Source organism: Orbicella franksi, chromosome 1 (genome assembly GCF_964199315.1).
Source record: "Orbicella franksi chromosome 1, jaOrbFran1.1, whole genome shotgun sequence".
NCBI classification, from domain to species: Eukaryota; Metazoa; Cnidaria; class Anthozoa; order Scleractinia; family Merulinidae; genus Orbicella; species Orbicella franksi.
The window spans coordinates 40,353,839-40,372,310 of record NC_138145.1 but is presented as its reverse complement, the minus strand read 5'-3'; the positions used below and the strand labels follow the sequence as shown (position 1 = coordinate 40,372,310).

Genomic DNA, 18,472 nt, shown 5'->3' with positions numbered 1-18,472 from the left:
CCAGGCAATCAAAAACGGCTTAAATAAAGCAATCCTGCTTATGTGAATAAAAGAAGCTTTACTTTCAACATAAAATTTTGTGTCTTTCAAGCAACCAAGACTTAATTCTGGAACGACACCGGTTTCGCCCCGTGGCGAGTTCGCCCCCACTATAAAATTTCTATTTCGAGTTCGCCCCAAAATTTTGTGTTCGTGTTTACGTAGTTGTTATCGAGTTATTAAAAGTTCTCGAAGAATCATTTCAGTCTATGTATGTTTATGTCATGTCGCCATCAGGGAGTCTCGCCACCAACGAACTCCCGGTCGCCACCGGCGAAGTCAACTCGCACCAAGCGAAGTCACCTCGCCACCAAGCGAAGTTTCCTCGCCACCAGCAATCTAATAAGGCAGTGGGTAAAAGAACGAAGAATAATTTCTATATGCGACTCGATCTGGTGGGGGCGAACTCGATCAAGTTGAGTCGATGTAGGGGCTAACTCGGTGGGGGGCGAACTCGCCATGGGGCTTAACCGGCAGCTACCTAATGCAATTTTGTATGAAGGTGATTCGAATTCTTAACGCGCAACCAGTAAAAACACCCCATTTTAAGAGCCTGCTGACGCGTTAACAAGCACGGTGACCCCATTCTTTTATTGCATTTTTTTAATGTTCTTATCATGAATGTTAATTATGCCAAGTTGCAAAAAAAGTTTGATAGTAGAACAATTTCAAGGGATTTACAAAAAATTTTTACTAACATTTTTACATTTTTTAAACCAGAGTAACGTTTTTCAATCATGAATTAACCACCTGGTTACAGGAACATTTTTAAAATTTCAAGGGAATTACCTTAACTAAATTTATGGCTCCAATTGCAGAAGCGATCTTTTTACACATGCAGTTGATGTGGAAATGCCACGTCAGATTTTCATTGACATTTACTCCAAATGATTTCGCAGAGGAAACTTGTTCAATCGGAACATTATTATTGCAGAGTTCGAGTGTATCAGATAGAGTTCTTAATCTTTGCCTAAAGCCGATCAATATAAATTCCGTTTTTGTAGCGTTCAAGGTAAGTCTGTTAGACACAAGCCATTTGCTTAGTTTTTCTATGTCGTCAGATAGACTAGACTGAATCGGATGCAAATCAGTACCAGCGTAACTAGTGTGGGTGTCATCAGCATACATTCTAGGTATGCTAAATGATAGACAGGCAAATCGTTAATATAAATTAGAAATAAAAGAGGACTAAGGATCTTTCCCTGTCGCACACCACATTCAAGAGTGGTGAAGTCAGAGAGACAGCCATAAATGGAGCACCATTGTGTCCGCTTAGTCAGATACGATTTAAACCAATCAAGAGTTTTCTCTGGATTTCCGCGCCGAAATTAGTTATATCCCATTAAGCCAGACTTAAGAAAATCACCTCAATAGCCAACATAGATCCATCCTTTGTCTCGGCCTCGATTTGATGCAAAGCCCCAATATTACATTGTGCATGCCGAAACACAGGTTTCTAAGTTTGAATATCTTATTACTCTATATTGTAATGTTCAAAATAATAACTTCTTTTTATTTGCGAGGAAAAACGAGAAAGAAGAGGAGAAAAAACAAATATTAATCGTATTAATACAATATTGGATATTAGTTTATTGTTTATTGAAAATGATGGTCACGTGACTAATCACGTGACAAATGTTTCGATTCCCAGATACTTTATAAGCAGCTGTTATATTAAAAAGCAAGAAATCTAGGCAAAGTATTCCGGAAAAGGCTTAGAAATAAGCATTTTAACTTAGCCTCGCTCCCATGAAGGGGCCTAATATGTCATTTTTTGACATGCGCGTAGCGTGCTTCTGAGTGGAAATTTTTGGATGGCTCCATATCAGAAAATGTTTACCTTATAGAGGTTAGCCATCCTGGGAAGTTTCATGCTTTTATCACCAAATGAACAACTCTGGTTATTTTTGGCTCTTAACAGCAGGACTAGATGTTTAATTTGGGGCAAATTTGTCAAAATTCCGAAGTAAAAATTTGAAAGCCAACTTACCGTCATCAACCCGTGCTCTGTTCTCTGATAAAGCACGCTCTTTCAGCCAATCAGAGCGCGCGTTATATGGAAACTTTGTTATAAAAGAACTTGAAGAAACCCCTGCCAAGATAAGAGACGTAGCTTCCGCGCTTGGAAATACCGGTCAACGCTATGTAATTGTCATGTAAGAAAGCACACAGTACGCACCTGCCGAATGACAAAATGTGAGTCAGTGTTTTTCTGCGGAGAGTTGAGTAGGCATCCAGATGAAAAACAGGAGTTTCAGGAGCAAAAAAGGGAAATAGCAGCATTAGAGACGGCCGCCGCGAAAATAAAACTGGATTTGAACTGGCTTTCTCCCGAGTAAAAATAGTTCTTTGAATAAACACGTAGAGGAAATTTTACTTGAAAAGTTTCCCCATTGATTTCCTATCATTCATTCTGACTAGGGGTAAAATACTAGGTGGAAGATTGTATTCAACAAGTCTGAAGGATGTAGCTTAGCTAGAAGACGCTCAGTTAATTTGTATAATTTTCCATGCATTTGTCTGTATTTTTTTTTTTCCGCGAACCGCGTCCACCCAGCCAAATTTACAGACAAATGTATGGAAAATTAGAAAAATAAACTGAGCGTCTTCTAGCCAAGCTACATCCTTTAAACGTGGTGAATACAATTCTCTAGCTAGTATTTTAACGTTGCGATCCACAAATTGTGTAAAATTCACTTTTGGAAAAGTTATTTGCCATCGGATTCCCATACAAACACTGTAATTTCTAATATGTAGTCTATTTAAGCTCTCAAATCTCACAGATATTTTTCATCGCGACCCATCGCAAACACCTGCAAGTTTACCGAAAGAGAGTGGTAGTTTAGATCGCAGATCAGATATTTATTTAACAGCGAATTCAGCGGAGGAGGAAAATAGCCTTAAATTTGCCCCCATCGCCTCCCGGAGGGGGCGGGGGGGGGGGGTAAGTCCCTTATATGGGCTATGTAGGTATGTGCGGCCCCAAGGGATATGGTTTTTCAGCCGTTTTGGTCATAAATAGGGTATCGATTTTAGCCATTTTGGTCATAAATAGGCTGTGGATTTTGCACTCTAGCCTTGATATGGGTATGTTTTTAAGAAGCCACTTTTTCATCATTATCGAAAAGAAAATCAACCACCCCTTCACAAATTATGTTTACAGTAATTTAACATTGGTCTGAACTAGGGAACTAATTGTTACGCAGGTCTGAAACAAGGTTTTGATTTAAGGGTCAGGTCATAAATAGGGTTTCAAATTTACGGTCGGGTCATAAGTAGGGTAAGGAATGTCGCAGATTTTGGTCATAAATAGGGTAAGGGTTTTGGGAAGCGGGCTGCACACCTCCGCCCAATTTTTCCGGGTGTACCCCTCGCCCCCCCCCTCACCCCCGGGCATCGCCTCCAGATTTCACCTACAGTTCCTGTTTGATAGATGGCAAACGAATATTTCTCATCGCGCCCGTCAATATCACTGGAAAACAATGAAGCCAACACTTCACGAAATCGCATTGGTAGTAACACGACCTAAACCATTACAACGAGATAGAAAAAGAGGTACACAAACGAAACCAGGGAAGGCGTTTTTATTTGTTTTCCACAATGAAAAATTTGAGTGAAGCTAAAAATGTGAAATTCGAAGCGAGTGGGGTACTTTGACACAACATTGTCATGATCAATACAAATGTTAACGCGAACCACATTCCGTTATCCCTGTGTGTTATCTTTTTGTTGAAGAAATTAAAAGTGTAAAACTGAATGCTTGGATTTATTTCTACGCAGATAGCCACTCAAAAGTTGATGGCATTAGTACATCGGCCAAAGCATCCAGCGTGATGAAGTCACATGAAAACCGGACTTTGAATGTTATAGAAGGTTATAGATAAATAATCAGGGCTGTGAAATATTATTAAACCCTCCACATGGGACCCAAAAAGATATCTGAATCAAGCAGACTACATAAATTATCTTTCTCGCTGTAGCACAGACGTTTGCGATCATGTTAGCAGACATTAAACTAAATCGGGCAGGAACATGTAGACCGGACTCGAATAAGCGGCGGAAATCGAGCCTACAGCAAAGAGTAAAAAAAACAAACCCAGAAAAAAAAATATTACCCTCGACCCTCGACATGGGACCCTCGACAAAAAGATAGACTCGAAAAAAATATATATTAACCTGGAACCTCAACCCTCGTCCCTCGACCCTCGACCCTCGACCCTCGACCCTCGACCCTTGACATGGGACCCTGGACCCTGGACCCTCGACAAAAAGATAGACTCTCGATCTACTATTTAAACCCAAAGAAAGAACCCAGGAGAATTTGTAACCGTAATGTCGACCGTAATCACTAATTAGCTTTAACCCTGACGTCATGTAATTTAAGACTGATCATAATCAGTTGTAGTTAATGACGCTGGTGTGACCGAAACGAGATTGGAAAGCCGTTTTAAAAACTCCTTGTCCCTTTCACTCATTAGTGATTCCAAACACTCCCGAATGGTATTTTAATTTCTCAAATCACTGTGTAACCGTGCTGTTTTTGCTGCTTTTCATCCCGCATCCCGTCTCTCAATTTCAAAACTATCCCGCATTTCCTGGTTGCACTGAACACATGCTGCTCAGGCGAAGATATGTTCATCCCGAATCCCCCTGTCCACATCCCGCCTGGATTTTCAGCTTATCTCGCATCCTGTCAAGCTGACGTTTTGACACTGCAGAAACTTCACAATACATCTACCATGCTTGACGTATTATGATAATCAGTGTTTTCCCGAAACTGATCGAGAGCTCCTCAGGTGGTTTTCTTAGTGTCACTTTCTAAAGCATATTCCACCGTGGTTCATACAGCTCTAGCTAACTTTGTATCGTATAGTTTCTATCGTAACCAGTTAGAATAATACATAGCTCTATTATGAAAGCCACGACATTTAGACCATTATAAGTGACGGTTAATTGCAAGCTCAGTCCATCGTTTGCAGTTTTGGGCTCTGTCAGTTCTGATGTCTGTTACCATGGGAAAACGAGAGTTTGAAATCGACCAAATTGTACAAAGTACATTATACAGTAAAAAGTGACAAAAATTTACGGCGTTCAATATTTTAAAGCACATCGATGGCAAAAGTTGCTTTCATTAGTTGTCTTACAGTAATAGCCCACATATAAGAACCTGGGTTTTAAGAACCTGTTAGGCTAAAATTTTCATTTTAAGCCCCCTCCACATAAGAACCTATTAAGGCTAAAATTTTAAGTTAGGTTCTTATCAGTGGGGTTGCTGTAAAAGTGTATAGGTAGAAGCTGCTGAATTAAGATCATCATCTATTTAAAAGCAACTTGACATAACTTTTATTTCAAGCTTAAGTACCATGTTGTATGTCGATTGTGTTTGCCATTCAAATAATTCCCGAAGTATTTGCAAGTACTGTACTCTACTACAATATCAAGGAAAGCTTTCTGACCATCTCCAACTCTGTGAGAATCACAAAATATTAAATGTAAAATATCAAATTATGAATTTGGTGTCAACATGAGTTTCTTTGTTATGTTTTGTTAAGGACATATACTGTACCTGCACTGAACTGCCTAGAGGCATTGCTCTATGGTACAAATAAATGATTTATACAATGTACTGTATTATGAGATGATATTTATATTATATATAATATTTTCAGATGAAATTCATATGAGAATATAAGAACCTATTTTAAGAACCTTGGTAGCCTAAATTTGCTTTAAGTATCATTTATATAAGAACCAATTTAGGCTAAATTGAAAAATTCAGGTTCTTATACGTGGGCTATTACTGTATTTCTCTTCAGGGCAAGTCAGTGTGCCTATGAAAGGAACCAGCGTGGAATGTTAATTATATTAATCAGCAAACACAGAGTTTAATAGTAAACTTGAGTGGGTTCTAAGCTCGAGAAACTTTAAAAGAGCAATCAAAGATATTAAGATTTATATTGGAAGGCTTCGGAAGGAACACAAGCTTTCGATTTGCGATCATACACAGTGTATCAGTTACATAATCGGAACGTTTCTGTCGACATTCTTTAAGACAGAACTGAGTTAATAGCTATTGTGTTTTATGCACGGTTAAGAATAAAGAACTTTGTCTAACTTAATAAATATTTCATCGATAATTAGCCATAGTAAAAAACCCAATATGCTTTGAAAGCTATTGGACTTTAACGTCATGCAGTATTTAACAAAGAATGGGGATCGAAAAATTGTAACTTACTTTCGAATGCTTGCATTTGATTGTTATGCACAACATTTGAAACTTTTTGTTTTAATTTAATTTGTGTTGACTTCCCATCAGACCTCCTATTGTCTTTTAAATAGATTCATGAGTGTATCAGAGAAAACTAAGATAACTTTGTGGCTACCCTTGGTAATGATGATACTGGCCTTGATTTGGTTTTTATTGTTGGTTTGCGTTTGTTGGGGCACCTATTTACTAAAACAACAGTACTGTTTCTTCTTTGTCTCTACTTTTGGAATAGGTGTATTGTTACAATCTAATTACCCTTTTAGTTCCCTAAATTTGTTGAGCATCTTGTATGTATGGTTAGAGCGCTCATTCCCATTAGTTTGGTCTCGATTTAATTTAGATAGGAAACCAAGCGCCATATGTGATTAAGTTTCTTGTCTCGTCCTTGTTCAGGTAATGCGACTTCAAAACAAAACCTCTGACTGCCAAATTGAACTCTAAACAACAAAAATGAGAAGTTAGAGAAAAGATTTGTACGCGGCCTAAACCTTAACGGTGACTCCTGAGGGAAAAAAACGGAACAACAAAAAATTAAACGCTTACAAACGGACTCACTTCGGGCGGCATGAACAACTCTGACGTCATGAACTAACTGTACTTTATGACGCTTGTGTGACCCAATAGATAGGGCGTGATTGAGAAGCCATTCAAAAACTCGCGTTCCGCGTTTTATCAGGGCTTCGAGATACTGGAAAACAATAGCAGGACTCAGCTAACGAACTCGTCCTTTCATCATTAATTTTTCGCGTTTGGATCAGCAATATTTGTACAGACGAGATACTAGTCCAAAGCAGGGTTACCCTACCGTTGGATTCTCTAGTAACCACTCATACACCTACCTCTACAATCGTGGAAAAAAGTCCTTGGGACACTTATGTAATTTAACGAATTGTATGTGTTTTACTACTGAAGTTTGAAAAATGCGCTGCCTCCGGCTTTTGAAAACACGTTACTGTTCCCCCTCCCCACCCAATAAAATGTTGAAAATCAGAAGACATTGTAGCCTGCGTAGCAAGCGTTTCCGTGGGGTTTGGAAGAAAGACCGAGGAAAGGGATTTTCGGTGTTTTGTCTGCGCGAAAAATGGGGCGAGAGCCAAAAAAAAAAAAAGAAAGAGGGGGGTGGGAGAGGGGAAGGAAGGAAACGCTTGCAGAAAAACCCCTGTATTTTGAAAACCTCCGTTCGCCAGCGAACGGAGCTCGTGATTGGCTGGGCCAGTCCAATATATTGACATGTGTCGATCAAAGGTATCTTTTAAAATACCTTTGAGTGCCAGACAAAGGGAGAAGACGCGTTCGAAGCTTGTTTACAAAACGCTTTAACTTTTCTCGCTGAACGAGGATTTAGTCGTCAGCTTCGACAGTACGGTAGAAATCCTGTAGTGCAATGCCGACGCTTTGGTTTTTCGAAGCCTGCACATTATTGCAGAAGCAAGCGCGGCACAATTTGCAGCTGTTCCTTTAATTTTACCATCACTTTCTTGAATGCCACATACGCCAAGGACAAGATAATAAACCACGGGACAGAAGATTCGCACTACTGCGTGGGAAAACTTAGTGATTTCGTCTGGCCAAGGGGAAGATTATCTTTATTCAGATACTGGTCAAGATTATCGTTATTTTCCCTCTCAGATGTTTGAAGCCTCTCCTAGCCAAATTTCAAAGTTTTTCGAGAAGACCTTCCGTTGTTTGTTTTTGCTACAGGCCATAACACTCGAGCCCATTTGCGGATCTGTCGTTTCCCGCAAACGCTTCACTACTGGAGTCGCCTTTGTGGGAGTTGACTTGCTAATTTTACCTTGTATCGATTCCTGAACGAATTAATACAGTGATCCAAGATTTCGAACCTTGCGAACACAAGGATTACTACCGCGACTTGAACACTTCTCACATCTTAACTTTCGGGCAGATTTGTACTAAAACTTCATCCTTGCAGTTCTTCCTTGTAGACGGATTGAGTAGAAATATAGCTTGATTATAAATTACAAAATTTTATTCATCGAGATTTCTCCGTCCCACCGTGCGCTCGTTGTTTCAGACATATTTTGACAGGTTTTAAGTTTATTTTGGTTCAAAGTTCACTTCCGCCAAGGAAGGCCGAAGATTTTATTAGTTAATTTTATGACAGCCGATGACAGCACGAAATCTCAGTGTGCGTACTCAGGCATGAAAGGCCAAGTGGGCGGTTTTCAAAATCCACGGGTTTGTCTGCAAGTGTTTCCTTCCTTTCCCTCCCCCTCCCCCCTCTTTAACTCATTCCATTTTTCGCGCTTTAATTCTTTGCTCCCGAGCCCCACAGAAACGCTTGCTACGCAGGCTAAAGAAATTGAAGGTAGTAGTTTTCAACATTGTATGGGTAGGGGGTGGGGGGGGGGAGGTAATTGAGGGGCAAGATTTAGGCAGGTGAAGTTGTATTCGCGTCTTGGGCAAGACTTTTTTATATGATGGTGGCTAAGAGGACTTACTACCGAATATTATTACTCTAAATAGCTAAAAGGCTTGATTTGTGTTATTTTTATTAGGGTACATAGACGAGAACGCCATGAATAACATATACGACATTTTACACGTCGTCGTTATTGGCTTGGTTGTTGCTACTTTCCTTCTCAACACTGGTCGTGCGCAAAAAGGCATTAAGGTCTGCAAGGAATGTTTGATCTTCCTAAATAACACAGGGCTAAAAACGGAAGGAGAAATTTTCAATTCCCTTCATATTGATATTTATGGAGCAATCTTCAGGGCGTACTGTCTTATTCCTGATCACACAGAAGCACTAATCTACGGCAGGAAACTTCTTACCATTTACCGCGAGTGTGGTAAAAAAGACAAGGAAGGAAATCTTATGGTAAAACTGGCCAACATATATCAAGAGCAGTATAAATACCTAGAAGCAAGAGAACTTTATGAGAAAGCGATTCCTATCACGAAAGAAATGAGAGACAAAAAGAATGAAGCATACATCGATGAAAAGATTGGCGTTATATCTTATCATCTCGGTGACTACGACAAAGCTAAAGTATATCTTAAGAAAGCCCTTGCCATCAAATTACAATTTGGTGACAAAAAGGGACAAGCCAGCTCGTACGGAAACTTAGGAATTGTGTTTAAATCTCGTGGTGAATATGACAAGGCTAAAGAACATCTTGAGAAAGCACTTGCCATCAAAATACAAATAGGTGACAAAGATGGAGAAGCCACCTCGTACGGAAACTTAGGAACTGTGTTTAAATCTCTTGGTGAATATGACAAGGCTAAAGAATATCTTGAGAAAGCACTTGCCATGAGAATACAAATTGGTGACAAAGCGGGAGAAGCAGCAGATTACGGAAACTTAGGAACTGTGTTTCAATCTCTTGGTGAATATGACAAGGCTAAAGAATATCTTGAGAAAGCACTTGCTATCGAAATACAAATCGGCGACAAAGATGGAGAAGCCACCTCGTACCGAAACTTAGGAATTGTGTTTAGATCTCTTGGTGAATATGACAAGGCTAAAGAATATCTTGAGAAAGCACTTGCCATCAAAATACAAATCGGTGACAAAGATGGAGAAGCCAGCTTGTACGGAAACTTAGGAACTGTGTTTAAATCTCTTGGTGAATATGACAAGGCTAAAGAATATCTTGAGAAAGCACTTGCCATCAAAATACAAATCGGTGACAAAGATGGAGAAGCCACCTCGTACCGAAACTTAGGAATCGTGTTTCAATCTCTTGGTGAATATGACAAGGCTAAAGAATATCTTGAGAAAGCACTTGCCATAAAAATACAAATCGGTGACAAAAGGGGAGAAGCCAACTCGTACGAAAACTTAGGAATCGTGTTTAAATCTCTTGGTGAATATGACAAGGCTAAAGAATATCTTGAGAAAGCACTTGCTATCAGAATACAAATCGGTGACAAAGATGGAGAGGCCAGCTCGTACGGAAGATTAGGAACTGTGTTTACATCTCTTGGTGAATATGACAAGGCTAAAGAATATCTTGAGAAGGCACTTGCCATGAGAATACAAATTGGTGACAAAGAGGGAGAAGCAGCAGATTACGGAACCTTAGGAACAGTGTTTCAATCTCTTGGTGAATATGACAAGGCTAAAGAATATCTTGAGAAAGCACTTGCTATCGAAATACAAATCGGCGACAAAGATGGAGAAGCCACCTCCTACCGAAACTTAGGAATTGTATTTAGATCTCTTGGTGAATATGACAAGGCTAAAGAATATCTTGAGAAAGCACTTGCCATCAAAATACAAATCGGTGACAAAGATGGAGAAGCCAGCTTGTACGGAAACTTAGGAACCGTGTTTAAATTTCTTGGTGAATATGACAAGGCTAAAGAATATCTTGAGAAAGCACTTGCCATCAAAATACAAATCGGTGACAAAGATGGAGAAGCCACCTCGTACGGAAACTTAGGAATCGTGTTTCAATCTCTTGGTGAATATGACAAGGCTAAAGAATATCTTGAGAAAGCACTTGCCATCAAAATACAAATCGGTGACAAAAGGGGAGAAGCCAACTCATACGAAAACTTAGGAATCGTGTTTAAATCTCTTGGTAAATATGACAAGGCTAAAGAATATCTTGAGAAAGCACTTGCCATCAGAATACAAATCGGTGACAAAGATGGAGAGGCCAGCTCGTACGGAAGATTAGGAACTGTGTTTACATCTCTTGGCGAATATGACAAGGCTAAAGAATATCTTGAGAATGCACTTGCCATCAGAATACAAATTGGTGACAAAGGTGGAGAAGCAGCAGATTACGGAAACTTAGGAATCGTGTTTACATCTCTTGGTGAATATGACAAGGCTAAAGAATATCTTGAGAAAGCACTTGTTATCAGAATACAAATTGGTGACAAACAGGGAGAAGCAGCAGATTACGGAAACTTAGGAATCGTGTTTAAATCTCTTAGTGGATATGAGAAGGCTAAAGAATATCTTGAGAAAGCACTTGCCGTCAGAATACAAATTGGTGACAAAGAGGGAGAAGCCATCTCGTACGGAAACTTAGGAACTGTGTTTACATCTCTTGGTGAATATGACAAAGCTAAAGAATATCTTGAGAAAGCACTTGTTATCAGAATACAAATTGGTGACAAACATGGAGAAGCAGCAGATTACGGAACCTTAGGAATCGTGTTGAAATCTCTTGGTGAATATGAGAAGGCTAAAGAATATCTTGAGAAAGCCCTTGCCATCAGAATACAAATTGGTGACAAAGAGGGAGAAGGAGCAGATTACGGAAACTTAGGAATCGTGTTTACATCTCTTGGTGAATATGACAAAGCTAAAGAATATCTTGAGAAAGCACTTGTTATCAGAATACAAATTGGTGACAAACGGGGAGAAGCAGCAGATTACGGAAACTTAGGAATCGTGTTTAAATCTCTTGGTGAATATGAGAAGGCTAAAGAATATCTTGAGAAAGCACTTGCCATCAGAATACAAATTGGTGACAACGAGGGAGAAGCCATCTCGTACGGAAACTTAGGAACTGTGTTTACATCTCTTGGTGAATATGACAAAGCTAAAGAATATCTTGAGAAAGCACTTGCTATCAAAATGCAAATCGGTGACACAGATGGAGAAGGAGCAGATTACGGAAACTTAGGAATCGTGTTTCAATCTCTTGGTGAATATGACAAGGCTAAGGAATATCTCGAGAAAGCACTTGCCATCAGATCACAAGTCGGTGACAAAAAGGGAGAAGCCAGCTCGTACGGAAACTTAGGAATTGTGTTTAAATCTCGTGGTGAATATGATAAGGCTAAAGAACATCTTGAGAAAGCACTTGCCATCAAAATACAAATAGGTGACAAAGATGGAGAAGCCACCTCGTACGGAAACCTAGGAACTGTGTTTAAATCTCTTGGTGAATATGACAAGGCCAAAGAATATCTTGAGAAAGCACTTGCCATGAGAATACAAATTGGTGACAAAGCGGGAGAAGCAGCAGATTACGGAAACTTAGGAACTGTGTTTCAATCTCTTGGTGAATATGACAAGGCTAAAGAATATCTTGAGAAAGCACTTGCCATCAGAAAACAAATCGGTGACAAAGATGGAGAAGCCACCTCGTACGGAAACTTAGGAGTTGTGTTTAGATCTCTTGGTGAATATGACAAGGCTAAAGAATATATTGAGAAAGCACTTGCCATCAAAATACAAATCGGTGACAAAAGTGGAGAAGCCAGCTCGTACGGAAAATTAGGAACTGTTTTTGAATCTCTTGGTGAACATGACAAGGCTAAAGAATATTTTGAAAAAACGCTTGCCATCACAATAGAAATCGGTGACAAAGAGGGAGAAGCAACAGTTTACGGAAGCTTAGCAGCATTTTATCAATCAGTTGGTAAATATGTCATGGCTGAAGATTATATTGAAAAGGCACTCTTAATTGCTGGAGAAATCAAGGACTTAGAGAGAGAGTTTAAAATTCTTTGTCTTCTTACTGTGGTGAAGTTATCTCAATACAAGATCCAGGAAGCGTTTGACTGTCTGTTGCTGAGTATGAAGAAAAGCGAATCTTTACGAAGTTTTCTAAGGGACAACGACGATTTTAAGGTATCGTCTTCAGACGTTCGCGATTTTACCTACCGGAATCTTAGTGCATTCTTTTGCTTTTCGCGAAATCCAAACCATGCACTTTATGTTTTAGAGCTGGCACGGGCTAGAGCATTGGCGGACTTGATGGCAACTCAGTATTCTGTTGAAAGCCACATCTCAGCTGATCCGCAATCCTGGATTGGTATTGAAAATATTATGAAAAACGAAAGCAACTCTTCTTGTCTGTACATTTCTTATCATGATTTTGATCTGATTTTCTGGGTTCTCAAGACAAGTGGAATCATTCATTTCCGAAGAATAACAGTAGATGAGAAACTAGTTGGTGCCGGACTAGTTGGCAAGTTACATGATTTCTTCGCTACAAGCTTTCGAAGATTTGGTATTTTACGCGAGGAAGATTGCGAAGATCGATCTTTAAATGACGTTCAGACCCTCGCAGCATTGAGACTTATAGAGGAAGAAGATGAAGAAAGTGGAAGCTCCGAATCGAGCTTTTCTGTGTACTACAGAATGTTAATCAGTCCGGTAGATGATCTACTTGAGGAGCCCGAGCTCATTGTTGTTCCTGATCGCTGCTTAAACCAAGTTCCATTTCCAGCGTTGACAGATGAAGGCGGGAGGTATTTATCAGAAAAATTCAGAATCCGCATTGTTCCTTCTTTGACGACTCTCAAGCTCATTCAGGACAGTCCTTCAGACTATCACAGTCAGACTGGTGCTCTAATAGTGGGGGATCCAGCTGTCGGTACTGTGCGTTACAAAGGAAAGAAAATGCCCGTCTCTAGGTTACCATGGGCAAGAAATGAAGCAGCCATGATTGGACGACTGCTAGGTGTTCAACCTTTGCTAGGAGAGAAGGCCACAAAGCAGGCGGTACTTGACAGGTTACATTCAGTGAGTCTGATACATTTTGCAGCCCATGGTAATGCTGACCGAGGAGAAATTGCTCTTTCTCCGGTACGCCCTTCTGACAGGACTCCAGAAGAAGAAGATTATCTTTTGAGGATGTCGGACATTGCACAAGTTGAATTGCGTGCTAAGCTGGTGGTACTTAGCTGCTGCCATAGTGCGTGTGGGAAGATTAGAACCGAAGGAGTCGTTGGGATCGCTCGAGCGTTCTTAGGATCTGGTGCACGGTCCGTTTTGGTGGCTCTATGGGCCATAAGTGACAAAGCAACAGAGCAGCTGATGCTTCAATTCTACGAGCATCTTGTTCGTGGTGAGAGTGCCAGTGAATCTCTTCACCAGGCCATGAAGTGGATGAGAGGTAACGGCTTTGACAGGGTTTCCGAGTGGGCACCATTTATGCTGATTGGAGATAACGTGACATTTGACTTTGGAAAATAAGAGTAAGTTTCCTTAAAGAGGTACTATGACGAAAATCGCATCTTTCCTATTTAAACCATTTTAAAACATAGACAAGTAGTCTGTATGAAAAGAAAAACTCTGTTTACTATATTTAATTATCTCTTATCGTTCTAGAGGTATTCAAGTTTTTAAAATAGATGCTCCACATTATGAGCATAAGATTCTGTTACCATGGCAACATAATGGGTTTCAGACCTCCCCGATATTAAAGACCTTTCTGGCCATCTGTAGCGTTCTACATTGATATTTGCCAATGATACCTGATTTGCATGATCCAGCAAGCATATAAATATGTTAGGTCGAGTTCATAGCCTTGTTTAATATTTGTTGAGCTGTAAATCATTAAAATATTGAAATCAGGTTGAAGATTACTTGGAAAGAGTGGGTTGCTTTGGGAACCAAAATTTTTATAGCCTTAGGTGTGTTGCATGTAGGAATAATAGCCTACCAAGTTTCAATGGTTTCTGCCGCAAATTGACCGAGATAGTTCTATTTATATACTTGATGTAGTATTTGGTTGAGTGTAAGACGTCTCAGCCCTCTCATTTGCATATTTTACGCAATTTTCAAACATATCTCCGAAACCAATGCAGATATTTGCAAACGGTCAACGGATTTTTTAACCTCTCGTAGAATTCTATTTTATTAGAGAGTGTGCAGTATAAGTGTTTAAGCGTAATCTAGGTGATGCTCTGCTTAAAATATAATGTCGTTAAAAGTGATTTGTTGGCATTTTTTCAATTATACCTTTGAGCTATAAAAACGCACGAAAGCTCATAATACTATTGGAGGTGCACTCTGAATGCCCTTGTAGGCAAAGACATTGCGAAATTTTTCCTGCACTGAGGCAGATACTTGAGTATGCTAAAAATCTACACAGAGCTACCACTAATAACATATCACGTTATTTTGCTAAAGCTGGTCCATTGCGTACTCCTCTCGAGCAAAACAAAATCTGCTTTCTTAAAGTGCTCCTAACCCCAAATTTTTTTCGCTAAAGCGAATGTACTTGTTATTTGAAATAGTTCTGCGAAAAAATTTTTGGATTCCGTGAAATCCTCGATTTTCTGTGCCCCGACGAAATCTCGAAAATAGCTCCAAAACATCGCCATTTTGTTTCACGACCGAGTTTGAGGAGAATGGGTCCAGCGGCTCTTGTGACGTCTACCCAGGAAGGTTCGATATCTCACGTCCTCTCATTTTCTTCAGGATTGTGCAATACACATTCCAAAAGTGCGCAGAAACGCCTTCCAGAGGTGCTATCGGCTGTTGCAGTAATATCCCAGGTTTAAAGAAAGATATACTGTACAATTTACTGACGATGATCGGCTAATGGTACAATAAAGACGTAAACGACGGTTGATTTTGTCGAACCGAAACAAGCGAACTGAATCTGTGAGAACCATTAAAGAATTCCCACTGGAATTTGTTCCGCAGACTTTCGAACGCTATTTTCATAAATTTTCTGCTTAAAGCTAACAAGAAATTTTTAGAAATACTACCGAAAACCTATATCTTACAATCCCGCAGTATTTATAACATAACCGGCAAAGTTATGTGATCCGATCATGATCAAGAAGCGTATTAACTGATATGTAAATAGGTCGCAACTGTACGCCGCTAACCAGCACTTATTTCTCTTTCGAATTAGATAAAAGTAGAAAATTAATCTTTTAGAATTACATCATAACAAAATTGTTAGACTCACAGAGTTTTTCGAAGGTTTGGAAATCAGCAGTGCGACAGAGATTCTGTGCAATAGTGTCGTAAATATGACCGCGGAACATTATCTGCGGACCGCTTAGGGAACACATCCTTTTCGCTTATCCGACGAATTTCACTGCAAACTTTGAGAACAATTTACATTGGTTATTTGGAGTTACGACTTAAAACGTGTGACAATGTGAAATCGGTAATTGTATGAAATGTTTCCTTCCACCTTGTTCTCGCAGCTTCAAAAATACAGGTTCAAACAGTACGTTTTGCAATGGATCGAAGCCAATGTTTTGGAGGTCGTCAAGTCTCGAAAACTGCAACGCGTGCGTCGCTCTTATAAACATGAAGCATTCAACAGAAAGTAAAACACAAACTGGATTTAACAGGAAAATCATACCTTGACAAAATACATTCTCGCTAAGGACAAATGTAAACGGGCTATAAACACGAGTGGGAAACTTATGTTTAGTTGACGAAATTACCATCCAAAGCAGTCCTTGAGTTTTCTTTCCTGCTTTTCGTTTGCCTGCTCCTCCACTTCGTATCTAGCTTTCCATTCCTAATATACAAGCAACTCGTCGGCAAAGAAGTCTTCCCCTTCTTCGCTTGAAATATTGTAAATTGTTCTCAAAGCTCTAAGCAGTGAGTTCACAGTTGTCGAACGTGCTCGATCGAAGTTTATTTTGGTGTCTTCCAAATCGAAACTTAACTCTGACTCCAGTGACGAAACAAAATGATTCTGAGACAAAGCTTGGACGTTTTAGCCCCAAAATACATCGGAACGATTAGTTTTGTTTTCCATTTTCTCCAGCAAATACAGAGAGCTGACTGAGGCGCCATTCTGTTTGGTTCCTGGGTAGACGTCATCAGGAACCGTCGCCCAAGACTCCCTAAAACGCGGTAGTGAAATACTTCAAGCGCAACTTTGAAAGGGCATAGAAAATCGAGGACTCAACCAAATTCAAAAATTTCTTCGCCCAAATGCTTCAAATAAAGCCTAGATTCGTTTTAGCGAAAAAAAATTTTGGGGTTAGGTGCACTTTAAAGAAAGAAGATATTTCATACCTTGGTTATATTGAGAAGACCTTTGATCTGTCTTATATGAAGAAGTAAATCGTTTTATTTGGCGAGCATATCTCAGTCAGAGATACAATCATTCTTTACGTTTCTACTTTTGGAGGCTTGCTTTGCACCAGCGTCATACCCAGGGTCTGACATTGAAATTCAAGATGCCGCCCAGCTTTTCCCTGAATATATGCACAGTTTGAATTAAAGAGACGATTTAATTTTTGCCAGGAGTAACTCCGCGACAAGACTGGTTAATGAGAAACGAACGTAGTAGTAGATGATCAGTGAGTAGTCAGTAGTCAGACGCAAGTACTCAAGATATAGTTTCTCCTCAGGAGGGTTACCCCTCCCCCTCCTATTCTTTACTGGTTATGTCAAAAACTCAGGCCCCCCAGATGTCGAGTTTGCTCGTGCTCTTTAAGTCCCAATGTATCCCAGGTAGGGGTGGTGTCTGCAAGCCCCTTGCCTTCAAAGCAACTTGTTCTCTACCCAGGGTCACCCAAGATTTCTCATGTAAACGGTTCTCTGCTATTCAGAAACTACCAAACAATGTTTTTCCATATACAAAGGCTCTGAGTTTACCTAGGACCATCTCTTAATGATTTACGCGGCAAAAGCATGGCAGTAGAAGCTAGAGTAAGCTTAAAATATACTATATTTCATTATAATTATCGCAAACTTCCTCGCGCCGGTTGATCATGTAAATGACAGTTGATGATAGCTAGAGAAACCAATTATTTTTCTCGAAGTATCATTGACTAAGATGCACCGTGCGACCAGAGCACAGAGCTTTGACTTCATTTTTTAGTGTTTAAGTAGCTTCAAGTGAAAGTTCACGTTCTCACAATTGTTTCAATTACAATAATTAGTCGTATTAAATAACAAACAAACAGAAAAACAAACAAAACAAAAAAAAGTCTGTAGTGGTCAAGGAAGCAGACGCTTTCGAGTTGGCAACCAAACCAGTGAAATCGGTTAAGTAGTAAGTTAGTCGACTAGGTGATAAGGAATAGCTTAATAAATAATACGCAACTAAATAGAGGTGTAAATAAAGTAGCTAATGCGAGTGTTTTCAGTGTTCATGTCTCGCTAGCAAATACAGGCGTTGTACAGAGGTCCTTTGAACTGATTAAAAGACGTGCATTTAATATCAATTGAATTTTTTTCTAGATTTACGAGGCATTTTCTCTTTTTATTGTTGTTCTTTAATTTTGGCTTTTACCGACGGTCAAATCAGAAAAGTTCAGGGCAATGAAAGAGACTTTCAGCAAAGCGAAAGTAAGACCTTGATAAGTTTTAATCATAACTTGATGTTTTAGGACTCGAAACCAGATGACAAATAACTAGTTCACTCCTTTAGAGGCTCTGGAGGGGATCATAGAAAGGAGGGCACGTCATGCACCGCGCGCCTTCCATTTATCCCTACCCAGGCTTCCAAAGCGCGC

General features: G+C 39.7%; 1 protein-coding gene across 2 annotated transcripts in view; it reads left to right on the top strand.

Moving 5' to 3' along the window:
• LOC145480951 (uncharacterized) overlaps positions 1-17,169 on the top strand; it is a 29,254-nt gene extending 12,085 nt beyond the window's left edge. The window contains exons 8-9 of one of the 2 annotated variants that reach the window (XM_081459311.1): positions 8,827-14,224; positions 17,140-17,169. In XM_081459311.1, coding sequence (XP_081315437.1) covers positions 8,847-14,222 — 5,376 coding nt within the window. In that variant the 5' untranslated portion in view covers positions 8,827-8,846 and the 3' untranslated portion in view covers positions 14,223-14,224; positions 17,140-17,169. Of the gene's footprint in view, positions 1-8,826; positions 14,770-17,139 lie in introns of those variants that run through there. The other variant, XM_081459304.1, reaches the window with a different exon arrangement.
• Positions 17,170-18,472: the final 1,303 nt, after the last annotated feature.